The sequence below is a fragment of the Aspergillus homomorphus genome, assembly GCF_003184865.1.
Source record: "Aspergillus homomorphus CBS 101889 unplaced genomic scaffold BO97scaffold_4, whole genome shotgun sequence".
NCBI classification, from domain to species: Eukaryota; Fungi; Ascomycota; class Eurotiomycetes; order Eurotiales; family Aspergillaceae; genus Aspergillus; species Aspergillus homomorphus.
Genome location: NW_020291890.1, coordinates 1226158 through 1244143, shown reverse-complemented (window position 1 = coordinate 1244143; position 17986 = coordinate 1226158). Strand labels below are relative to the sequence as shown.

Sequence of the window (17986 nt, the reverse complement as noted above, 5' to 3'; positions counted from 1 at the left end):
TGACATCTTCACGGTATCTTCTCAAAAGACTTGGTTCATTTCAGTAGCCGGCACCAATGAAGTAGGAAAATACGAGCAATGAGGTTCTTCAAACACTTGGAAATTAAGCCGTACATGGATGGGTTACTGCACAGTTCATGCTTCAATCAAATCACTTACGAGGCACAAATGAATCCTATGTAGATACACCCAAACCCCATCCCAAACTCCCCAAAATGCTCAACCACAACAAGTAAGCAACTCACAAGTCGACCCACACGTGACCTGACAGAACTCCATGTGGCCATCAGCAGCCACATTCGCAGCCCCTTCCTCCTGGGAGATCAGTTCCGGCTGCACGGTTGCAGAGTGAATCCCGTAACTGTGGAAACAGTCATTCATAGTCTTTGCCACTTTGACAAACTCCGATATTCGCAGGTCCGGTACACCAACGTGCACGGAAGCTAGGGACTTTTCCTGGTTCAGGCGCCAGACGTGGAGTTCATGGACGGAGGAGATTTCGGGCAGCTGAATCGGATGAGTTAGAGTGTCTTTTTAGCTTAGAGGAATATGGCCTTAGGATAAAGTACGTACCGATTCAAGGTCATGTTTAACATCGCTCACGTCGATGCCTTTGGGGACACTTTCCAAGAGGATGATGCCGGCGCTGCGCACTTTAGACTACAGTTAGCTTGCTCCAAGTCCAACAGACCCCGACTTGGTGGAAAGGATAGTATACCCAGAGGAATGGATGTTCCTAAGATCATCAGAGCAATAGCCATACTGACGGCCGGGTCGGCATAGTAGCGGGATGCGTAATCGGTAAGCCATATGATCAGCGCCGCGATAATGACGCCAACATTGTTGATTGCATCTCCGAGAACATGAATCAAAACACCCAGCATTCCCAGATCATACCCCTTCTTCGGGGTCTGGAGGTTGTTGTGTCGGTGCCCGGTGTGGTAGGCATATACCTGGCATGAATCTCAGCGCACTTATGCTTGAAGACAACGAGCACAGCTATTCACCTCATGGACACCACCCTCCGGGTTCTCATCGCTATGTGTATGTCCGGAGATGTTATCGTGGGAATGATCGTGCTCTAGTGAGGCTCGTTGATTAGCGAACCGATCGAAGAGTTCTCGACAGCACAAACCATGAAGAAAGGTTGCGCTCAGAATATTCAGTGCAAGGCCGATGCACCCGATGATTAGAATAAGTTTGGGATTCTCCACCACTACTCTTTCGTCAGCCGGTGGTACAATCATGAAGATGTCATGGTATACCCTGGGGCGAAATAAACCGCTCAATCGACTGCAAAAAGATACTGACACCGAGTGCGAGGAGAAACACGCCGTTAAAGAAGGCTCCAAGGAGGCGCGCCCGCTGCCACCCGAAGGACAAATCCTTGGGGGATTCCTTCTTAGACGAAATCTAGAACTCAATCATCAGCAATCTGCTCCGGAACAGAATCAACGAATACTCGTACCTTGACAGCCGCAAAAGCCACGATGAACCCGATGAGATCGTTGAGCTGGACATATCAGCTTGGCGCACAACTCATTGTTCAGATTGTACCACCAACATAGTGGAACGCATCCGCGACGAGCGCGAGGGATCTCGTGTAGAACCCAACTAGTGGTGACGCGTTAGTATGCAGACTTGGCTAAAAGCTTGTTGAGAGTACCCGAAATCTCGACCACAAAGAAGCATAGTGAGATGCAGATTACCAGCGTGAGACGCTGGAGCTGTGTCAAGTGCAGGGCCATGTTTTAGATTGCTTTTGCTCTGGATGATGCAGATGGGAAAAAGTACTGGCGATGTTGGGCCAAGACGGAAATGACCTCGTCTCAACAAGCAAATAGCCCTTTGTTGGCACGATCCGGCGAAACCGGAACGGACCATATTTTGGCGCAGGCTGTGCAAATATGATCGTATCACTAAGCAAGTCAAACTTTAATTTCATGGACAGAATGCAATATACGGGAGAGCCGTGATAGTGGTGATGGATTGTATCGTCAAGACACTTGTTCCGAAATACTACAAAATATGTCATGTTCCGAAACAGGGCAGCGACGGGAGTTGATTCGGTGTACATACAGCACATATGGAGTGATAAGCTCTAATATTTCCATACCGTCCCAGCTCGCTTGCAATTTAATTCCCGGAACGAAAGAGCGAAGAAAAAGACAGATCTGACTGGTTTGTGAGTTTCCCATTGCCCAACTCCAACGCTAACAGCAACAGCAACAGCAAGAATAGCAATGTCACTATCAACTAAAATGGACCCAGAAGATCCGAAAGCATGTTTTCCACATGCAATTCATCGCGATAGCCCTCAAATACAATGTCAACAACATCAACAAGCCAATGCATCACATGCCGGACGGTGTAATGCATTTTCGAATACTCCCAATACTCCGGAAACCACCCTGCATTTTCCCAATCGACTATACCAGTTATCCGGCCCCCTTCTGCAAGAATGTTTCTTGGGTTCAAATCACCATGAGTAAAAACGATATCGTGACGGATATTGTGCGATTTTGCAGCATCCGCCCGAACCTTTTCCCCAGAGGGCTCGGTCAAGTATCGGTTGAAATCAGCTTCACTCTCGAATCGTAGTTCCCCACGCTGACTGTCTGGGATTCGCCAATCCAGAAAGCCTCCGCCTTGGGAATTGCATATTTGATATTCTGTCGCGGGGCGAGGAATCCTCCGCAGCTCAGCAATAAATGTCTTCAAATCATCTACAGCTTGCTTAATCTGTTCGTCGGTCATGGTATTGAGAAAATGGCCGATCGGGCGCCCCGGGACCCGCGTCATGAGCAAATAAGAGGATCGAGGGGTTTCCAGGACATCAATCGCCCTTGGTGCAGGGATACTTGTTGATTGCTCTACCATGTTGAGAGTGTGGACTTCAGCATGATATTTTGATCCCAGGCTCGTCGGTCCCCGGCGCAAATACAAGCTAAATGGTAGCCTGAAGACAGTCATCGAGAGTGCTGGTTCATATATTCGAGAGCCGATGCAGATTAGAGTGTCGTAGATGCATGACCTAACGGAAGGAGGTATGACTGGCCAGAAGCGTCGGAAAAGCGAGAACGGGGATATCAGGGAAGGCAAAAAGAAGTTATGCCAGAGCTCGCTCTCATGCCTTGGAGCATTGTATTCATGCGAGGTATTCATACGCATTTTCGTCTCTATCCACGCTAAGGACTTCGAGAAATAGGCGTGAACATGGATAAGGTCTTCGCTAACAATAGGTGCCAATTGCGGGGTTCCGCTCTCGAGGTGTACTTCGTCCCCCATTAGCCATGTGTGTTGTTCGGGTTGAAAGTCGTTGGTTTCGATGTCGTACCGAAGTAGGTCAACATCGATGCTAGCATGGCTGGTGAATGATTACTTACGGTTTGTTGCTGCTTTTTGTCAGGAGAATTGCTCCAGCTTTGGGACGTAAGAAAGACGTCTCCTGTCTTCAAGGCATGGAAGGCTTGCTTCGACAACAAGCAGATATTATCAAGCTTCTCAGGCTGCTCGCCTTGGGCTTTTCTTATGGCCTCCATCAGTTCTTCGGATAGAAAGCTGCTCAGCATCTCATAAAGAGCAGTCTGATACATGCATCAGCTAGGTCGATATGTTAGTGGTATCTCAACATACTTCTTCTGAAAGATCTGGGTCGGACAAGACGTAAGGCGAGATTATGTGAACGAATACTAGATCACGATCCAAGGGCGACTTGAACAGAGTACGTGTAAGACAGCAGCGACCGGCATCCCTTTCAAAAACAAGCGTCTTGGCTTCACTTGACAGTGAGGTCGCCAACGTCGGCCGCACTAGGTTTCACATTAGAGCTCCACTGGTTTGTTTGGTACTCATAACATCATCCACAAGCACGCACATTTGTCAACAAGGAATTCCCACTCAGATTAGAACTGCGACTTTGTTTTCCAGTGCCGGGTATCGACGCCATCCTCCATGGAGGTCATATGAAGGAAGTATTTCGCTGCTTTTTTCGGGGTTGGAAGCATCATTGACAAACCCGCCTAGTAGAGACCGATCTGGGTGGGGCACGTCCGCTAATGCAAGCAAGGCTTGGTATTGGGATGATCTCTTCTCTCGAAACAAGATCTGGGAAGCTGACCCGCGAATATTCCACGGAATAGCCATAGCAACGAGGGGCAACGATAATGACAGTGAGTTTCTAGTTGTAGGGAGAAGAAGAGTTACTGTTGTGTAATGGGTTATTCTTTCAGCGGCCCGGGGTTGATGCTGGCCCGTGCGCCCCGGGCTAACTATTCGGGCCTAGTTCTTTCGGGGGAAAGAACCCACCGCGAAGTTGATCGGTCAAGCCTAGCTGATCATCACTATCAAGTATAATCATAAGCTAGTATGAAGCACAGCGCTTGTACCTTGTGTGATGATTGACCTCAGCCTGTGGGCGACTATGGGCTGCATATAGCTTCCATTAGAGCTGATGTTGGAGAATAGGTTGCGCTGTGTAGGAATTTCCAGCCCAGGATCTATATCATTCGCATGAAATAGCCAGGTCTAAACCAGACAACAGCACTCAGTTGCTTTATTCTCAGCATCTTGTTTCTCGCGACTATCTAAATTTTCTTCCTGATTAGCAAACTCACACACTTCCTGTTCATCCTTATCCAGGGTTCATTTCCGCAAAGCTAGTGTGTTCACCAGGTGGCAGCCAGCTGTTTTATTTTCAGAGCACATTTCATCACAACAACTAGTTGATTGATGGCCAACCCATGATCTTCGTAGTGCCACTCATCAGTCATGACAAGAAGTCTACTCGCGCGGAAAAGAATGCAATCTACAATCACAACCAGATTGTGCCCGCGAAGTCCTAGTAGATTAAGCGGCTTGGGGCCAGAACAGATTCTGCTGTTATTAACTATTGACGATTCCCCCCTCTTGCAAATACTTGACTCTGAATAGGATATCATGGTGAATACACGACCTGCAGGGGTAATGTAGGGGTAAAGAGTTGTCTTCCCAGCCTGTTCACTTTACCTCCATGGCTATTCATCTCACCTCCAAGCCACTCCATCCATTTCACCTCCATGACTTTTATCTCTCCTCCTTGAGGCTTCTTGAGTTCCAATCCCCTCTCTCAATCCTCCTAAATTCCAATTCATCCTTCGCAATCCTGAACGTCAGCCAGTTAGCCAATAGCACAGTTAACTTCCTTCCAAGCTCTCTCAGGCCGTCGAGGTGTTCATCCCGATCGATAACCCTTTGAGCTTCAAATCTTCGGCGGATCTGATAGCGTCAACCGCCGTTCAACAGACGACCATATCTCCCGGCGTTGAATCCAAACCGCCGCGTCTGATCATACACACAATCAAGACACTGCCCACCGAGAAGGTGTTCAACCACAGAGAGTCCAGCGGAATACTGGCCGCCGGCCTTTTCATTCCTAACCATTTGCTCTACAAGCTTGAGACCAGCCCCGTCTATCAATCCAGTCCTTTCATCCCCATCCTTCGAGCCCAATCAAACGGCCACACCGTTTTTAAACCCCCCCCCCCCCCTCTGCAGAACCGGCAACGGCCGAACCCTTCTGAAAATGACAAGCCAATCCCGCGAATACATCGCAAAGCAGTACGAGAACTACTCCATCTACGTGATGCTCGGCAGCCGCGGGGCCGAGCCCGGTTACCAGTGGGGGATCATCATCCCTACCGCCACGCCCACAGGGCAGGTGTGGCATGCGACCAACCGCGAAGGCAGCTGGAAGCTGGAGCAGAAGCCCTTCCGACAGCATTCCGTTTTCGATGAGCCTGGTGATGGCCTACAAAGTCGGCTCGATCGACTCGAGCGCCCTGGACTCCACCAGGAAGATCTTGGACACGGTGGCTGCCGACGGCCAGCCCTCACCCAACACCGGGGAGGAGTTCACCTGTCGCGTTTGGGTTAAGGATGCCGTCGTCGCGGTGCAGAAGAACGGTATCGTCACCACCCGGTGCGCCGGTTGCCACCCTTGAAACTATACTGGTGAAACGTGCCAACACTCACAAGCTGACTGTGGAACAGGGGAAGCGTGGTGCTTAGGTATGTTCGGTGCGCGACTCTGGGACAGTATGTATGCACACTACATACTGTACGCCAAGCGGGTAAGGCAGTCTGTGGTCGGAATAGTGGAGCCAGGTGTGGGGGACGGATGGCAAAGCAAATGGTTTTACAACCCAGCTTATCTCCAGGGCCAGGTCTAGAATCATGTACAGTACACTAACTACTCACGTCGTTGCTCAGTTCTCCGAGCCTCAATGCGGTGGGCCCTGGTCGCTCGTGGGAGCTTTTTACGTGACTCGGGAAGGAATAATAGATGTGTCAAGAAGCAAGAAACAGTAGGTGTAAGCCAGACACTTGTAAGCAAGACAATATGCCAGTGGCCGTAGAACAAATTCGCAGAAATGGACATCCCTATGGTGTACTTTAGTGTTTTGTTTTATACTGGACTGCTCTACCCGCTTTCTCTGCCGCAGTATATGCCGTACTCTCGATTTGCATCAGTAATCATCGTCCAAATGACCAGCACACTGATCCGAAATGCTCAATGTCTAAAGTGGACAATTCGGGCCGAAAGCTGCCTTCGAGAAATACCGCTCGGCCGTTGAGGTTCAAATAGAGTTGAGAACAGTCGACCAGATACCATGCTTAGAAGGGGGTCTCGAATCACAGGGCTGGGCGATCGAAGTGGGTTGCATTGGCTGTCCCCAAGGTCCTCCTCACCCGTCCGACGAACAGATTACATTTATTCGGATATCCTGCGGGTGGTGAAATACTTATCTCTCTGCGCACTTCAACCCCCCAAAAGATCCCTACTGTGGTTCCATCAATAGATGACTCAAATGAATTGTCATTAAATGTCGACTGCCCAAAGGACAAGTGCGTGATTAAAACCATTAGTACATAAGCGTAAACCCATGGGTATTCATCCGTCCGATTCCTAAAAGAGCAACTGCGCCCCCCATCTCCATTATAATCACCTCCGACACTTCTAGTCCCCCCCCCTAAACCTCCTGGTGGATCACCTCGGCATCAGCCTTCTCGGCAACAGTCTTATCGGTGATGCCCATCTCAGAGGCATAAGTGCCGTGCGGCTTCCATCCCGCAGAGGTACGAGGAGTGGTCTCCTCCATCATCTTGTCGACCTGTTCCAGGGTGAGACCCTTGGTCTCGGGAATCAGGAAGTAGGTGTAGACAAAGGCGCAGGCACACAGAGAGCCCCAGATGAAGAACACCTTGGCGCCCAGGTGACCTTTGTCCTTGTCGACCATGTAGGGAGTGATGACAGCGATGATCTAGGCACGGGTTAGTGTAAAGGACGAAAGACATAGTCGGACCAAAAACTTACGCAGTTCCAGAGCCAGTTGGAGGCGGTCGAGAGAGCCACACCGCGCGACCGAATCGGCAGAGGGAAGATCTCACCGATCACGACCCAGGCACCAGGGCCCCAGGTGGAGGCAAAGAAGAAGATGTAGATACAGATGAACGAGATCATCGCGCTGACGGCGGACTTGTTCTCACCATCGGTGACACCGATAATGGCGACAATGAACTGACAGATGACCATGCCCAGAGCACCCCACAGAAGGAGCGGGCGACGGCCGATCCGTTCAATGGTGTAGAAGGCAATAGGGGTCGAGCAGACGTTAACAATCGTGGTGATCATGCTGATGAGGAAGGGGTTGCTGATGGTTCCGAGCTAGTGTCACCGTTAGAAAGGTTCATGTCAAGGGAAACAGCCGACTTACCGACTGGAAGAAAGTGGTTCCAAAGTAGAAAACGAAGTTGACACCAGTCCACCTAAGCAGGTCAGTATATAACACTCAAGTCATACATATGGAAGGTGAGGGCATACTGTTGCATCATTTGCAGGGAAGTGCCCAGAATAGTCCGGCGAAGGTTGCTGTTGGCGGTCCATAGGCTGCCACGGAAGCAGTTGAGCCAGCTGGTGAAGTAGCCACCCTGGGGGATGACCTGCAATTCATACTCGTGATTGGCCACAATCTCAGCCAGCTCCTCCCGGATGTAGTCAGAATCCTGAGGCTGACCACGGACACGACCCAGGACCTCGGCAGCCTTGTGAAGGTTGCCCTTCTTGACAAAGTAACGAGGCGACTCGGGCAGGAACAGCAGTCCAACACCCAGGATCAAAGCCCAGGCGATCTGGATGCTGATAGGAATGCGGTAGGAGCCCGAGTCGTTGCGGTTCTCGGTCGCGTAGTCGACACAGGAGGCCAGCATGAGACCAATCGTGACACAGAACTGGTATCCCGACACGATGGCACCACGAACCTTGCGGGGCGCGATCTCGGACATGTACAAAATGATGATGGCGGACACGAAACCGACACCGAAACCAGCAATCAGACGACCAACGACCAACAGGGCGACGGTGGTGGAAGCCACCTGCAAGACAACACCAACGATGAAGATCGCACAGCCACTGATGATAGTGAAGCGACGACCCAACCAGTCGGACAGGTCACCAGCGATGAGAGCACCAAAGAAGGTTCCAGCAGAGAGAATCGAAGTGATCAGGGACTTCTTCCAGGAGGGGAGAACGAAGCTATCGGCGGGGGTGGTGGCAGGGTCCTATGGCCGTTGGGATTAGTGCCTGGGCATGACAGGGCAGGAAGCCAGTATAGAGGGGGCAATACTCACCAGGTCCTCGAATTGTTGGATGAAGTATTTCATACCCATGACACCACTGATATAACCGGAGTCATAACCGAAGAAGACACCACCAAAGGCAGCGAAAGCACACATCATGTAGGCCTTGAGGGTGACCGGGGCCTCAACCCGCAGGCCGTTGACCGTGCCGTCAGCCATGATGACTGTTGACCGTGTGATGCTCGATGTGAACTAGAAGTCTTGACTGACACAGAGCCACAGAGGGAAAGAAGAAGTATCGATGCAAAACACACACGAGATGAATAAGTGTGAAGATCGATGAAGAAGGAGGAGAGAGTTGCAGTGAGAAGGTGCAGTCGAAACCGGGGGGGGTGCAGGCGACTTTATAATTCTTGTCGGGTCAGCGAGAGAGAAGAGGGGAAGAACAACAGAGTACGAATGGAAGGGGAAGTTTGCAATCGGGCCAGACCCGGACCCGGGGGGAAATTTTTGCCCACGGGGATTTCTCCAACCGTCGGGATCGTGACTGTCCCATTCATGATTTACTGGCCCTTTTGCCTTCGTCTTGCCCCGATTAGGCATGGACTGTTCTCGGTCAACGCCGCCAGCTCCAGCTATTTGCCATCGTCCCGAGGACTGGCCGAGACGACACGAGGAGATTGTCTAGTTCAAGGGCTGTCATGCTCTTTCGTAGACAAGTCCGAGTCAGTCAAGTTTGGAGCCGAGGATGTCCAACCCTGGCCGAGTCTGATGGTCTGGTGTCTCAGGATCCACTTCTTACCGTCCCCATACCTTGGAAAGATGGATAGATGCAGTAGTCATACCAGTAGTATCCAGCCGCAGATGGTACGACGGTGAGCATGGCATAGACTGGTGTGGCTGACCTCCTTCCAGGTCCGATTTGTTTTAGTCGGGTCAGCCCAACCAGAACGAGAGACACACACACACACGCACACACACTACCTACAGTAGACTGCAGGGTGTGTTCACTAGTAGGGTAGTATGTTGGTCCGGGGTAAGATCCCAATTGAGTCAATCCACCCTGAGCTAGCAGTTTGCAGCAATCAACCATGTGGTGCCTCGGGTTGCCCTCTCTTTTTCTCCAGGGTTTTCCAGGGATTCCAGCCAACGACAGGCTCGGTTCTTAACCGGAGAGCCACTCGGGCAGGCGTTCCTCGCTTGAAGAACCACGGCAGTGATTGGGTGGAGAGGACCGGGGTCGGAAATTTTACCCTACCACGTGTGCCGTCTGGGAAAGGGACGATTGCCATTGGTGGCGGAGGTGATATGTTAAGGTTAGGTCTGGTCGGGGCTAACCTACTTTGAGCTCCAGCCCGGTCTCTCCAGGCTCTCTCTCCACTGTCTCCAGGCTCTCCAGAGTCTCCAGGGTCTCCAGTTTCAATCACGAGCACCCCCGGACGGGTAAGTAAGCGAGAAATTAGTCCCGCAATCTCACCACCACCACCTTCCTCTGCAACCTTGCTCCACTTCTTGAGTTTGACGTCTGACTGCTGACTTGATGGCTTCTTTGTTTTGATCGATTCGGATCTGACCGAAAGGGCTCAGATCTTTCTTTTCGATGCACGGGGATAGGTAGAGAGTTCTTGCCACTGAGGGGTTCAGGTTGTATTGACCCAAATGTCCAACATCCTCAGTGTGTGAGAGAGAAAGAGAGAAACAGAAGGGGGGCGTGACATGCCAAGCGGCTTGGCAGTCACACAGGTTGCACCCGCAGCAAAATTTAGCCCATCTAGCTTTGGGGAGTTTTCTCCTTGGCGCCATTCCAACCCCGGCAAAAAGAAAACCCCAGGATTGTTCGATGCGGGGAGACAAGCCCTCCCAGAGACTGTAGTCTAGCCGGAGTTGATTCCCGTGGTTCTGCGATGCCATGGGTCGTTGTCGGCACCGGTGAGTCTTTTGCGTTAGCAGGTCATGGACCTCGAACTTGAACATTGGATGGAGTAGATACAGTAAGTAAGCACCCAGAGCTCACCTCGGGCAAGAATATCCATCCAAACCAATCTTCTGGTGTCATTCGCACTAGCCTACCAGTAGGATACGAACCACCCGACGAGGAAGAGCGCTCATTGGCCGTATTGCCGGCCGCCTCGTGTCTTGGCTGGGTTGCCTGCAGTGGGCGAGAGAGCGTGGCACACGCTTCTTTCCGCCCCCAGACTTGTCCTACTGCCCTGCGTTTTGCCTAGTAGTGGTTTCTGTGTGTTTCGGAGTCGGGCTCGTTCCCGGAATTTTCTGCCTTCCCTGCCAAATGGTCTGATGCTGTGCCTCCCATTGCCACTACGTGGCACCCACTTAACCTACCTAGACGGCACAAATCCCAACGGTACGGAGTACTCTCTCTTGGCATCTCTTGCACGGTAAGTCGGTCGGCTTCTCGCGTCGACTCACGCCGCAAATACGGAACCGAAGACATGAAAAGCACTGGGTTGTCATGCATACAATTCCACACTAGTCTGGGCATTGGGTGGTGGCCACTGCATCCATCCCCAGTCCCCAGTTACTACCTACCTCCTACCATCCATGGCCCCATCTGACCCAACCGACCCTTTAGCAAACTCAACAACCCAATCAATCCCTGCACCGATCATTCCACCATCTTATCCCTAAACGCACGGGCGGTCGCGGTAGTACGGTGACTGGTTGGTCACCGCACTGCACGGGCACTGTGACTACTTACCTGGGTATCGAGGGGAGACTATCCCCAGAATGTCAACCGCTCAACCGCCGGGCCGTCCGAGGTCCGAGCCACTTTCGCATGCTAGGCTGGTTGGGCTTCCGTCTCCTGAGACTAGAGGTGTAAGGTGCGGTGTGCGGAGAGCCGGGGTTGGGCATGATTTGGCGGAGCTAGACGAAGGAGAATGACCTGCATGTCTACCGTAGTGTAGTGGGGGAGAAAGACTTGACTTGACTTGACTATCCCCGCAAATAGCTACCTGAGTACCCCGTGATGTGTGCACTTGAGTGTGGATATCCATCCAGAACTCGAAACCGGCCCCTCACAAACCCACACATACTTAATCACGCACACTAGAGCAGCAACTAGTAACCCAACCTTCAACCTCAAGAAACATAAATGTCTCAACAAAAACACAACAAAAGCGCAACCTACAAATATAATCCCCCCTGTCCCCGGTGCGCTCCAAGGCAATCAAAGCACATGATCCCAAAACGACCTGCATCAACCCGCCATGGCAGTTCCACAAGCTAGGTAGGGCTCTCCCTTCCCCCATGGCCCCCTGCAAATATGTCAGACCTCTACAACCCCGCGAAGCTAGACTTCGATTTATCCTGGGGTCTACCGTTGGCTTGACTTGCTGGATTAACAGTTGGGGTTGGCTTCCTTGACGGTATGCACTAGTGGTTTGTACAGTATTCTTAGCCATATTATCTACGGCAATGGGTGGATGCTAGATGTCTTCGACGGTTGTACTTGGGGTCGGGAGTTATTATGGGAATATCATGGCAAGAGCTTGACTGAGATGCGCACACATTTGCATGCAGGTCTGGGTCTCTTTGTGTGCTGGGTGGGGGAGTCATCTTATACTTGGACTTTGGGGAAGGGAAGGTGGGTCTCTTATCGGAACTATCACTTTAGTCGTCGCACTGAGTTCGAATGTTCTATTGTCGATTGACTACGTGATATAGTGAGAGATGGTATCAGGCTTTGTGCACTGCTCTATAATGTTGGCGCGCATGGGTATTAATGTGCCAGTGGCCTCGTTCCAGCCTAAAGGGTCACAATATATAGATATATACATCTCGCTCAAAACGTACCCACACCGTGCAACCACTACTCCCCAGGGAGAACGCCCGCCTGCACTAAAAACGGCGCGATCGGCCATCCAGCCATAGGCTGCGTGAGATCATGCAGATACAGCTCTACCTCCTCGTCATGGCGGAGCTCCGACCGCCCCGTGAGCTCCGTCAACCGTTCCGCCAGCCTATCCTGGACGAGCTGCTCGTCCAGCGGGTTTCCCGGGGCGGCATCGGTCCGCGTCAGCTCGGCCCGAACCCGAGCGCGTAGCTCGCCCTCCAGCATCTTCTCGGCCAGATGGGCGTGGAATGCCGAGCTGTAAGGCCCCTCGCAGTGCGGCCAGGCGTGGAGAGCCATGATGGCGCGCCACCGGTCATGGAAATCGGGCGAGACCAAGGCCACTATGAATAGAGGCGAGATGATGCCCGTGTCGAACATGATCGTCGGGCGTTCGGGCGGCAGTTTCGCGATGATTGCTTCGGAGGTGGTGAGGATCTGTTGGCTGTCGGCGGCTAAAGCCGCGACGTAGGCGGGTCCGGGTGTTACGACGGTGGTGCGCAGACCCAACGAGATCCAGTGGAGGTTGACGTTGAGGATCTCGGCCCCGATTTGATCTCGCGGTGTAAGAGAGGCGTATTGTCGGGTATGAAACTCGCGCAGGGACCTTTGCGCCTGCTCCATCAGCGCGAGCAGCGCCAACTGCTCGCGATGTATGGACGCATAACGAGCGGCGTTATGGTCCTTGGCGGGTGACCAACCCCGTTTGATGAATTCAAGCGCCAGCGTCGCGAGAGGATCGAGTGCCCGACGCCCTTCGGCAACGCTTCGGATAGTTTGCCATTGCGCTGCAGTCGACTCCAACCGGGCCTCTTCCCGGATCTCAAGCAACGGTGCCTCGCAGCCAAACTGAGTCGAGTGAATGTCGAGATGTCGCAAGGCGGTAACGATGTGCCAATCGACCGGCGATCCCTGTCGGTCCCGAAACACCGGCTTGCCCTGGCGATGGAGCTCATTCAGAATGCGCAGACCAGACTGTAGATGAGTGAAAGCTTGGTCAAACCGCCTCCATACCAGATCCAACATGACGAATAGGACACAACAAAGCAGTACCACCTGCGGTACCATCGGATCTCGGGGATTCCGTCGCCGGAGCAAGGCAAATGAGCGCGCAGCCTGGTCGGAAGCGAACAGGTTCCAGGGGCTCTGCTGCTTTGCCGGGCGCAACCCCATGCCAGTGGCCTGGGACTCCTGATGCGCAGCGGCCAGCGCCATCGCAGCGTGGCAGACCGCCGGATCCAGCCGCGCCATCTGCAGAACTAATTGGTGCCATAACGGAGAGTCAAACGCCCCGAGAATATCAGGGATCGTGCGACTCTGAAAGAATTCGAAACATCGCCGCTCATCTGCGGTGGTGAGATAGGGGTTCTTGGTGGTGACTATTGGCGGTAGGTGGAAAGCTATAGCTTGGCGCCGTTGGGAAGTGGTCGAGCGAGGCAATGGAGCTGGATCATAGCCCTCGCACGATCTCCCGGTCGTGGTGCAATTGCGACATTGGCCGGGGTTTTCGTCGCATTTGACGCGACGGGCGCTGTTGGCCTAGATTAGCCCGATGCAGGGGTACTAGTGATCCATGTCCATGTCTGACGCTTGGGGCTTACCGGCAGGTTCGACAGCCTGTGCGCGACCGTGAGCCCCAGGGCGCTCGTTGGTTCTTGGAGGTGAATATGTCGTTCGTCTCACTTCTTCTGGTGAGATACATTGCTTTTGAGTTCGGAGAGAGAGGATAAAAAGAGGAGACGAAGGATCACGACGGAACGGACCGTTGAGCAAAAATCGATGGATGGAAACTCGGGATCAGTGTGTTGTTGCCTTGTTACTTGAGCTTGGTTCTGGAAGGGATGTGAGACCATCTCTGCACCATCGCGTGTAGTCGCCGATAGTTTGGTGTGTCGGGCGTCTTCTTCACTTGCAGACAACGCGGGAAGGACAGACTGGGTGGATCCTGCACGGATGGATTGTGGAGAAAGCTGACCACTCGGATTCGAATTCCAACATCAGACGCGGCAAGTTATTTGTCAAGCGACCGACGTCTTAGCAATTCCATCGCCTTTTCAAGCCTCTCTTATCTTCTCTTCCTGCCTGTTGCCTCGCATCGAGAAAGGAGTGTCGGAGCGAAGAAGGAAGCAGAAGCAGAAAGAGGTGTGAGCGGAAGGTAGTGCTGACTAATGTCGCTATAAGGACCTTTCATGGGCCTACTGAAAAAGTAATGTAAGGACCCCGTGAGGGGTATCAAGTCTCAATCCTTCCCTTGGGGTATGTAAACGAACTCCCTTTAAAACAATCGGTAGTATACAGATCCTGGAACCCTTACTATCCGTCCCCAAGCATAAGCTAACCCACAAACGCCATACCAGTACAACCGTTCCATTAACGCTCGCAAATCTTATATAAGCAAGTTCCCTCAGCCACTCAGCCATGACGCGAAGTCGTCCCAGGCTGAGATCAATCATTATCATCATTCAGCAAGACCTTCAGCTTCTCCAACTTGTCCTCGCACTTCACCTCAAGCCCCATGACCACGTCCATACTGTCCTTTTTAGTGATGAGCAGACGACACACCAACCAGAAGTTGTAGCCGTTCTTGTAGAACCCCATCGATGCCCATTCATGATTCGATACGGTACTTTGCAGCGTCTGCCAATGTTCGCGCCACCGGGCTAGTGCGATGCGGATGGAGCCTGGCACCGAGTCTTCCTGCATGCTTTGTGGCTGGGGTTTGCCCGGTGATACAGGGTCCGGAGGCTGGCTGGCTGAGGCTTGGAATTGGATTGGGGGCTGTGTGTTTCGCGTGAGTGAGGCAAGCGTCATATAAGTGTTTATGAAGGCGTAAAGAACTAGATGATCAGTTTGGTTGGTAGTTGGTGGCGAGCGTAGTGGTAGGTACGTACGGTGGATGAGGATAAACATGTCAAGAATGCTCATATTAGGGAGAATACTGCTAGGATTAGTCGTGGAATCGGGAGATAGCGGAAGTGATGTGGTTGGAAGATTCGGGCCGTCGAATAGAGATTGGAAAGCTTCTTTAATGGTGAATCCCCGGGAGTATTGGAATCCGATGTCTGTGTATGGATGTTCTAGGTTGAAAAGCGACTCTGAGCAGGGAAAGTCACAGTCCATTTCCACATGCGACAGACGGCATGGGTAATTCTGAAAGAAACAAAAAGCACAGTCGAGCAGAGAGATGATGGAAATAGTCCTGTGACTGTCAGCCTTTCGATGCGTTGGAATCATCTCAATGAAACAAATACCGGATGCGACACTCCGTCTGAATCCATTGCTGCTCGGGCGTAATGTCAGGGCGCTGGTGGCGGCACTTGGTCAGATTCATTCGGCGAGCAACCTTCTCGGTCAGTTAGTCATAATCCTTCACACGTGCCAACCAGACAAGTACCTTTATTATTTCACTGAATCGATTTTCCATGGCCCGGTTATGCGACATGCGAGTGCCAGACCAGTATTGCACAATGCAAATGATGAATCCCGCTTGGAAGTTCAAGAAATGAACCCACTGGTCCCCTTCGTGAGGAAGATCAGGTCGTGTTTTGGGGAACATAGAGGCGATATCACTTTCGGCGGAGAAAACATCGGTCGAAAAGATATAAAGCTCCACAAAGTCTAACAGTTGTTTGGCAGCATATGTTTCCTGTTCGTCGTTCGAATACATTGCACCCATGAACACAAGGGCTGCCAACAAAGGTAACGGAATGGTGTCCAATTGCAGCGACGCAAGATGGACCATAGCACAGCTCGGGTGCCAGTATTTGGCATACATCCACACAAATTTTTGGATGCGTGCTGTAGTCAACAGAAAGCTGGCATTGGCGGCCAATCGCTGCTTCACGTTTGTGTCCAAGGGGACGGCCCAGGCTTGCGACACAATTGCTTGCGACAGCGCAGCAGCATAGGGCTGTTCCGGTCCGTACGGCTGCTCGCCGGGCTGTGCCATACTAAATTGAGCTGGCGGCAGGCTCGCACTAAACTCGGACCCGGTACTATATGGCGATGTGCCGATGAGCTTGGGTGGACTCTCGAACGGACCGTTGAAGAAATCGAGGAAGGTATCATGAAAGAAAGTGCGTGTCGCGGAATCGGCTTCGATATAAGCCGGGGCGATATCCAATTGATCTAGCTCCATCTGGTAGTCCAGCATCGTGGACCTTGCCTCCTTGAGTCCCATCTGCGTGTGGTATTTCAAGCCTCGACTGCGGTCGCTGCAGGGAGGGAGTCGAAATTCTTCTGTAAAACTGTCGGAGCCGCCATTCAGAAGGAAGTTGATCGATCCACGATCGGAGGTGCCGCTGTAGTCCTCGCGATTTGTCGATTTGGCGCCCGAGGCCAGGTCGAGGCCAGTGGGCTGCTTTTTGCGCTCATTGTTGCACGGTAGATTTCGTTTCTGGCAGGAACCACAGGGACTTTGTCCATCGCACCGCAATTTCATTGATGTGCACTACAAAGAAAGTGACGTATTAGAGACGATGCGCATATGCACTAAAATGCGGATAGTTCATGGAGGAAAAGGAAAGGAAAGGAAAGGAATACGTACCGATTGACAGGCATGTCGCCGTCTGCCCCTCTGTCCGGTTTCCGGGACCTTCTGGTCGCCGCGCTTGTCGCAGTCGGTATAGTGGTCGCGGAGGTTATCGCTACGAGAGAAGGCAAGGCAATCAGCATTAGAAAGGGCGGGGTCGGCAAGCCGGGGGAGAGGGGGAGAGGGGGATTGGATCAGGCACAGCGGCCCTGGGAACAGACGCACCAACGCGCGAAGGACTCAGTACAAAAGATGCATGAGTATGGTTTGACACCGGTGTCTATCCGAGACCCAAAAGTCGTCCAGAATCAGCGAGCGGTGATAAGAGACAGGCCATGCGACGGGCAGTGACCCCGGCCCACGGGGGAACAAGGGGAGTGAAGATTAATTGGACTTACGTCGGAGTTCATGGCGTTTGAGGTGGTCAATGCGCGTGAAACCTCGCTGACAGATGGTACAACAGAAATGCTTGCTTGAAGCGGACGTCATGGTAGGGGCTGGTGCGCATCGGGGAGAAAAGAGAGGGGATTATGAGCTTGTAGAAGCCTAGAAGGGAGGGGGGGAGGGGGTGTGTAGTTGAAATTATGGGGTAAAGGAGGGGGGCAAACGGGCAGATCGGGAGAGGGCGGTGGAAACTCGGAGTTGACGATGTGGAGACTAGCTCCAAAAGTGCACGCAAGAGCCGATCGAAGCAGGAAAGGCACGTCGGGAAGAGTAAAATGGGAGAGAAGGTGACTAGATAGAGGATAATGAAAGGAACCCAGTCATTATGGAATATTAAGAAGGGAGAGGGAGAAGAAGTGAGATGGAAGAAGGGTCTTTAAAGAGAGCAAAAGAAAGAGAAGGAGGGAGAGATGAGAGTGGGGAGAGAGAGAGACAGAGAGAGAAAGGATGGAGAAGAACAGCAGCTGGTGTGGAGGAGGTGGTACTTTCTGTTCGGCTTCCCTCTCCATAGTTGGAGAAAGTCACTGGTTCGCCGGTACACGCTA

At 52.2% G+C, this 17986-nt stretch overlaps 7 protein-coding genes across 7 annotated transcripts; 2 read left to right on the top strand and 5 right to left on the bottom strand.

Annotated features, from left to right (window-relative positions):
• Positions 1–219: 219 nt before the first annotated feature.
• Positions 220–1748, bottom strand: BO97DRAFT_337574 (cation diffusion facilitator family transporter; the record flags this gene model as incomplete). The annotated part of the gene is made up of 9 exons (XM_025691498.1): positions 220–507; positions 574–653; positions 719–964; positions 989–1081; positions 1136–1219; positions 1266–1413; positions 1469–1513; positions 1565–1614; positions 1667–1748. The coding sequence occupies 9 exons, from the start codon at positions 1746–1748 to the stop codon at positions 220–222; spliced, it is 1116 nt and encodes a 371-aa protein (XP_025555311.1).
• A 508-nt stretch (positions 1749–2256) lies between these two features.
• Positions 2257–4152, bottom strand: BO97DRAFT_468233 (aminoglycoside phosphotransferase family protein; the record flags this gene model as incomplete). The annotated part of the gene is made up of 4 exons (XM_025699720.1): positions 3945–4152; positions 3637–3812; positions 3383–3587; positions 2257–3275 (listed from the first exon to the last, which is right to left on the bottom strand). The coding sequence occupies exons 1-4, from the start codon at positions 4144–4146 to the stop codon at positions 2257–2259; spliced, it is 1602 nt and encodes a 533-aa protein (XP_025555310.1). The 5' UTR covers positions 4147–4152.
• Positions 4153–5563: 1411 nt separating this feature from the next.
• BO97DRAFT_411395 (uncharacterized protein) lies at positions 5564–5914 on the top strand (the record flags this gene model as incomplete). The annotated part of the gene is made up of 1 exon (XM_025696178.1): positions 5564–5914. One exon carries the CDS (start codon positions 5564–5566, stop codon positions 5912–5914), a length of 351 nt encoding a protein of 116 aa, XP_025555309.1.
• Positions 5915–6855: 941 nt separating this feature from the next.
• Positions 6856–8980, bottom strand: BO97DRAFT_384213 (sugar porter family MFS transporter). Its single transcript, XM_025693411.1, has 5 exons — positions 8668–8980; positions 7862–8598; positions 7755–7806; positions 7355–7705; positions 6856–7301 (listed from the first exon to the last, which is right to left on the bottom strand). Exons 1-5 carry the CDS (start codon positions 8833–8835, stop codon positions 7011–7013), a joined length of 1599 nt encoding a protein of 532 aa, XP_025555308.1. The 5' UTR covers positions 8836–8980; the 3' UTR covers positions 6856–7010.
• On the top strand, positions 8604–9589 carry BO97DRAFT_184298 (uncharacterized protein). The gene has a single exon (XM_025690413.1). It carries the CDS (start codon positions 8956–8958, stop codon positions 9493–9495), a length of 540 nt encoding a protein of 179 aa, XP_025555307.1. The 5' UTR covers positions 8604–8955; the 3' UTR covers positions 9496–9589.
• A 3078-nt stretch (positions 9590–12667) lies between these two features.
• On the bottom strand, positions 12668–14117 carry BO97DRAFT_311669 (Zn(II)2Cys6 transcription factor domain-containing protein; the record flags this gene model as incomplete). Its single annotated transcript, XM_025691227.1, has 2 exons — positions 12668–13997; positions 14068–14117. Coding segments are annotated over 2 exons (1380 nt in total), but the record flags the coding sequence as incomplete, so codon positions are not given.
• A 794-nt stretch (positions 14118–14911) lies between these two features.
• Positions 14912–17543, bottom strand: BO97DRAFT_384209 (uncharacterized protein; the record flags this gene model as incomplete). The annotated part of the gene is made up of 7 exons (XM_025693410.1): positions 17396–17543; positions 17223–17277; positions 17013–17112; positions 15861–16916; positions 15718–15809; positions 15358–15665; positions 14912–15303 (listed from the first exon to the last, which is right to left on the bottom strand). The coding sequence occupies exons 1-7, from the start codon at positions 17484–17486 to the stop codon at positions 14912–14914; spliced, it is 2094 nt and encodes a 697-aa protein (XP_025555305.1). The 5' UTR covers positions 17487–17543.
• Between the last annotated feature and the right edge of the window lie 443 nt (positions 17544–17986).

Coding starts and splice junctions, on each gene's coding strand:
- BO97DRAFT_384213 (XM_025693411.1), bottom strand. CDS start 8,835: ATGGCTGACGGCACGGTCAACGGCCTGCGGGTTGAGGCCCCGGTCACC. Junction 7,807..7,861: donor TCCCTGCAAATGATGCAACA/GTATGCCCTCAC, acceptor TGACCTGCTTAG/GTGGACTGGTGTCAACTTCG. Junction 7,706..7,754: donor GAACCACTTTCTTCCAGTCG/GTAAGTCGGCTG, acceptor CGGTGACACTAG/CTCGGAACCATCAGCAACCC.
- BO97DRAFT_184298 (XM_025690413.1), top strand. CDS start 8,956: ATGAAGAAGGAGGAGAGAGTTGCAGTGAGAAGGTGCAGTCGAAACCGG.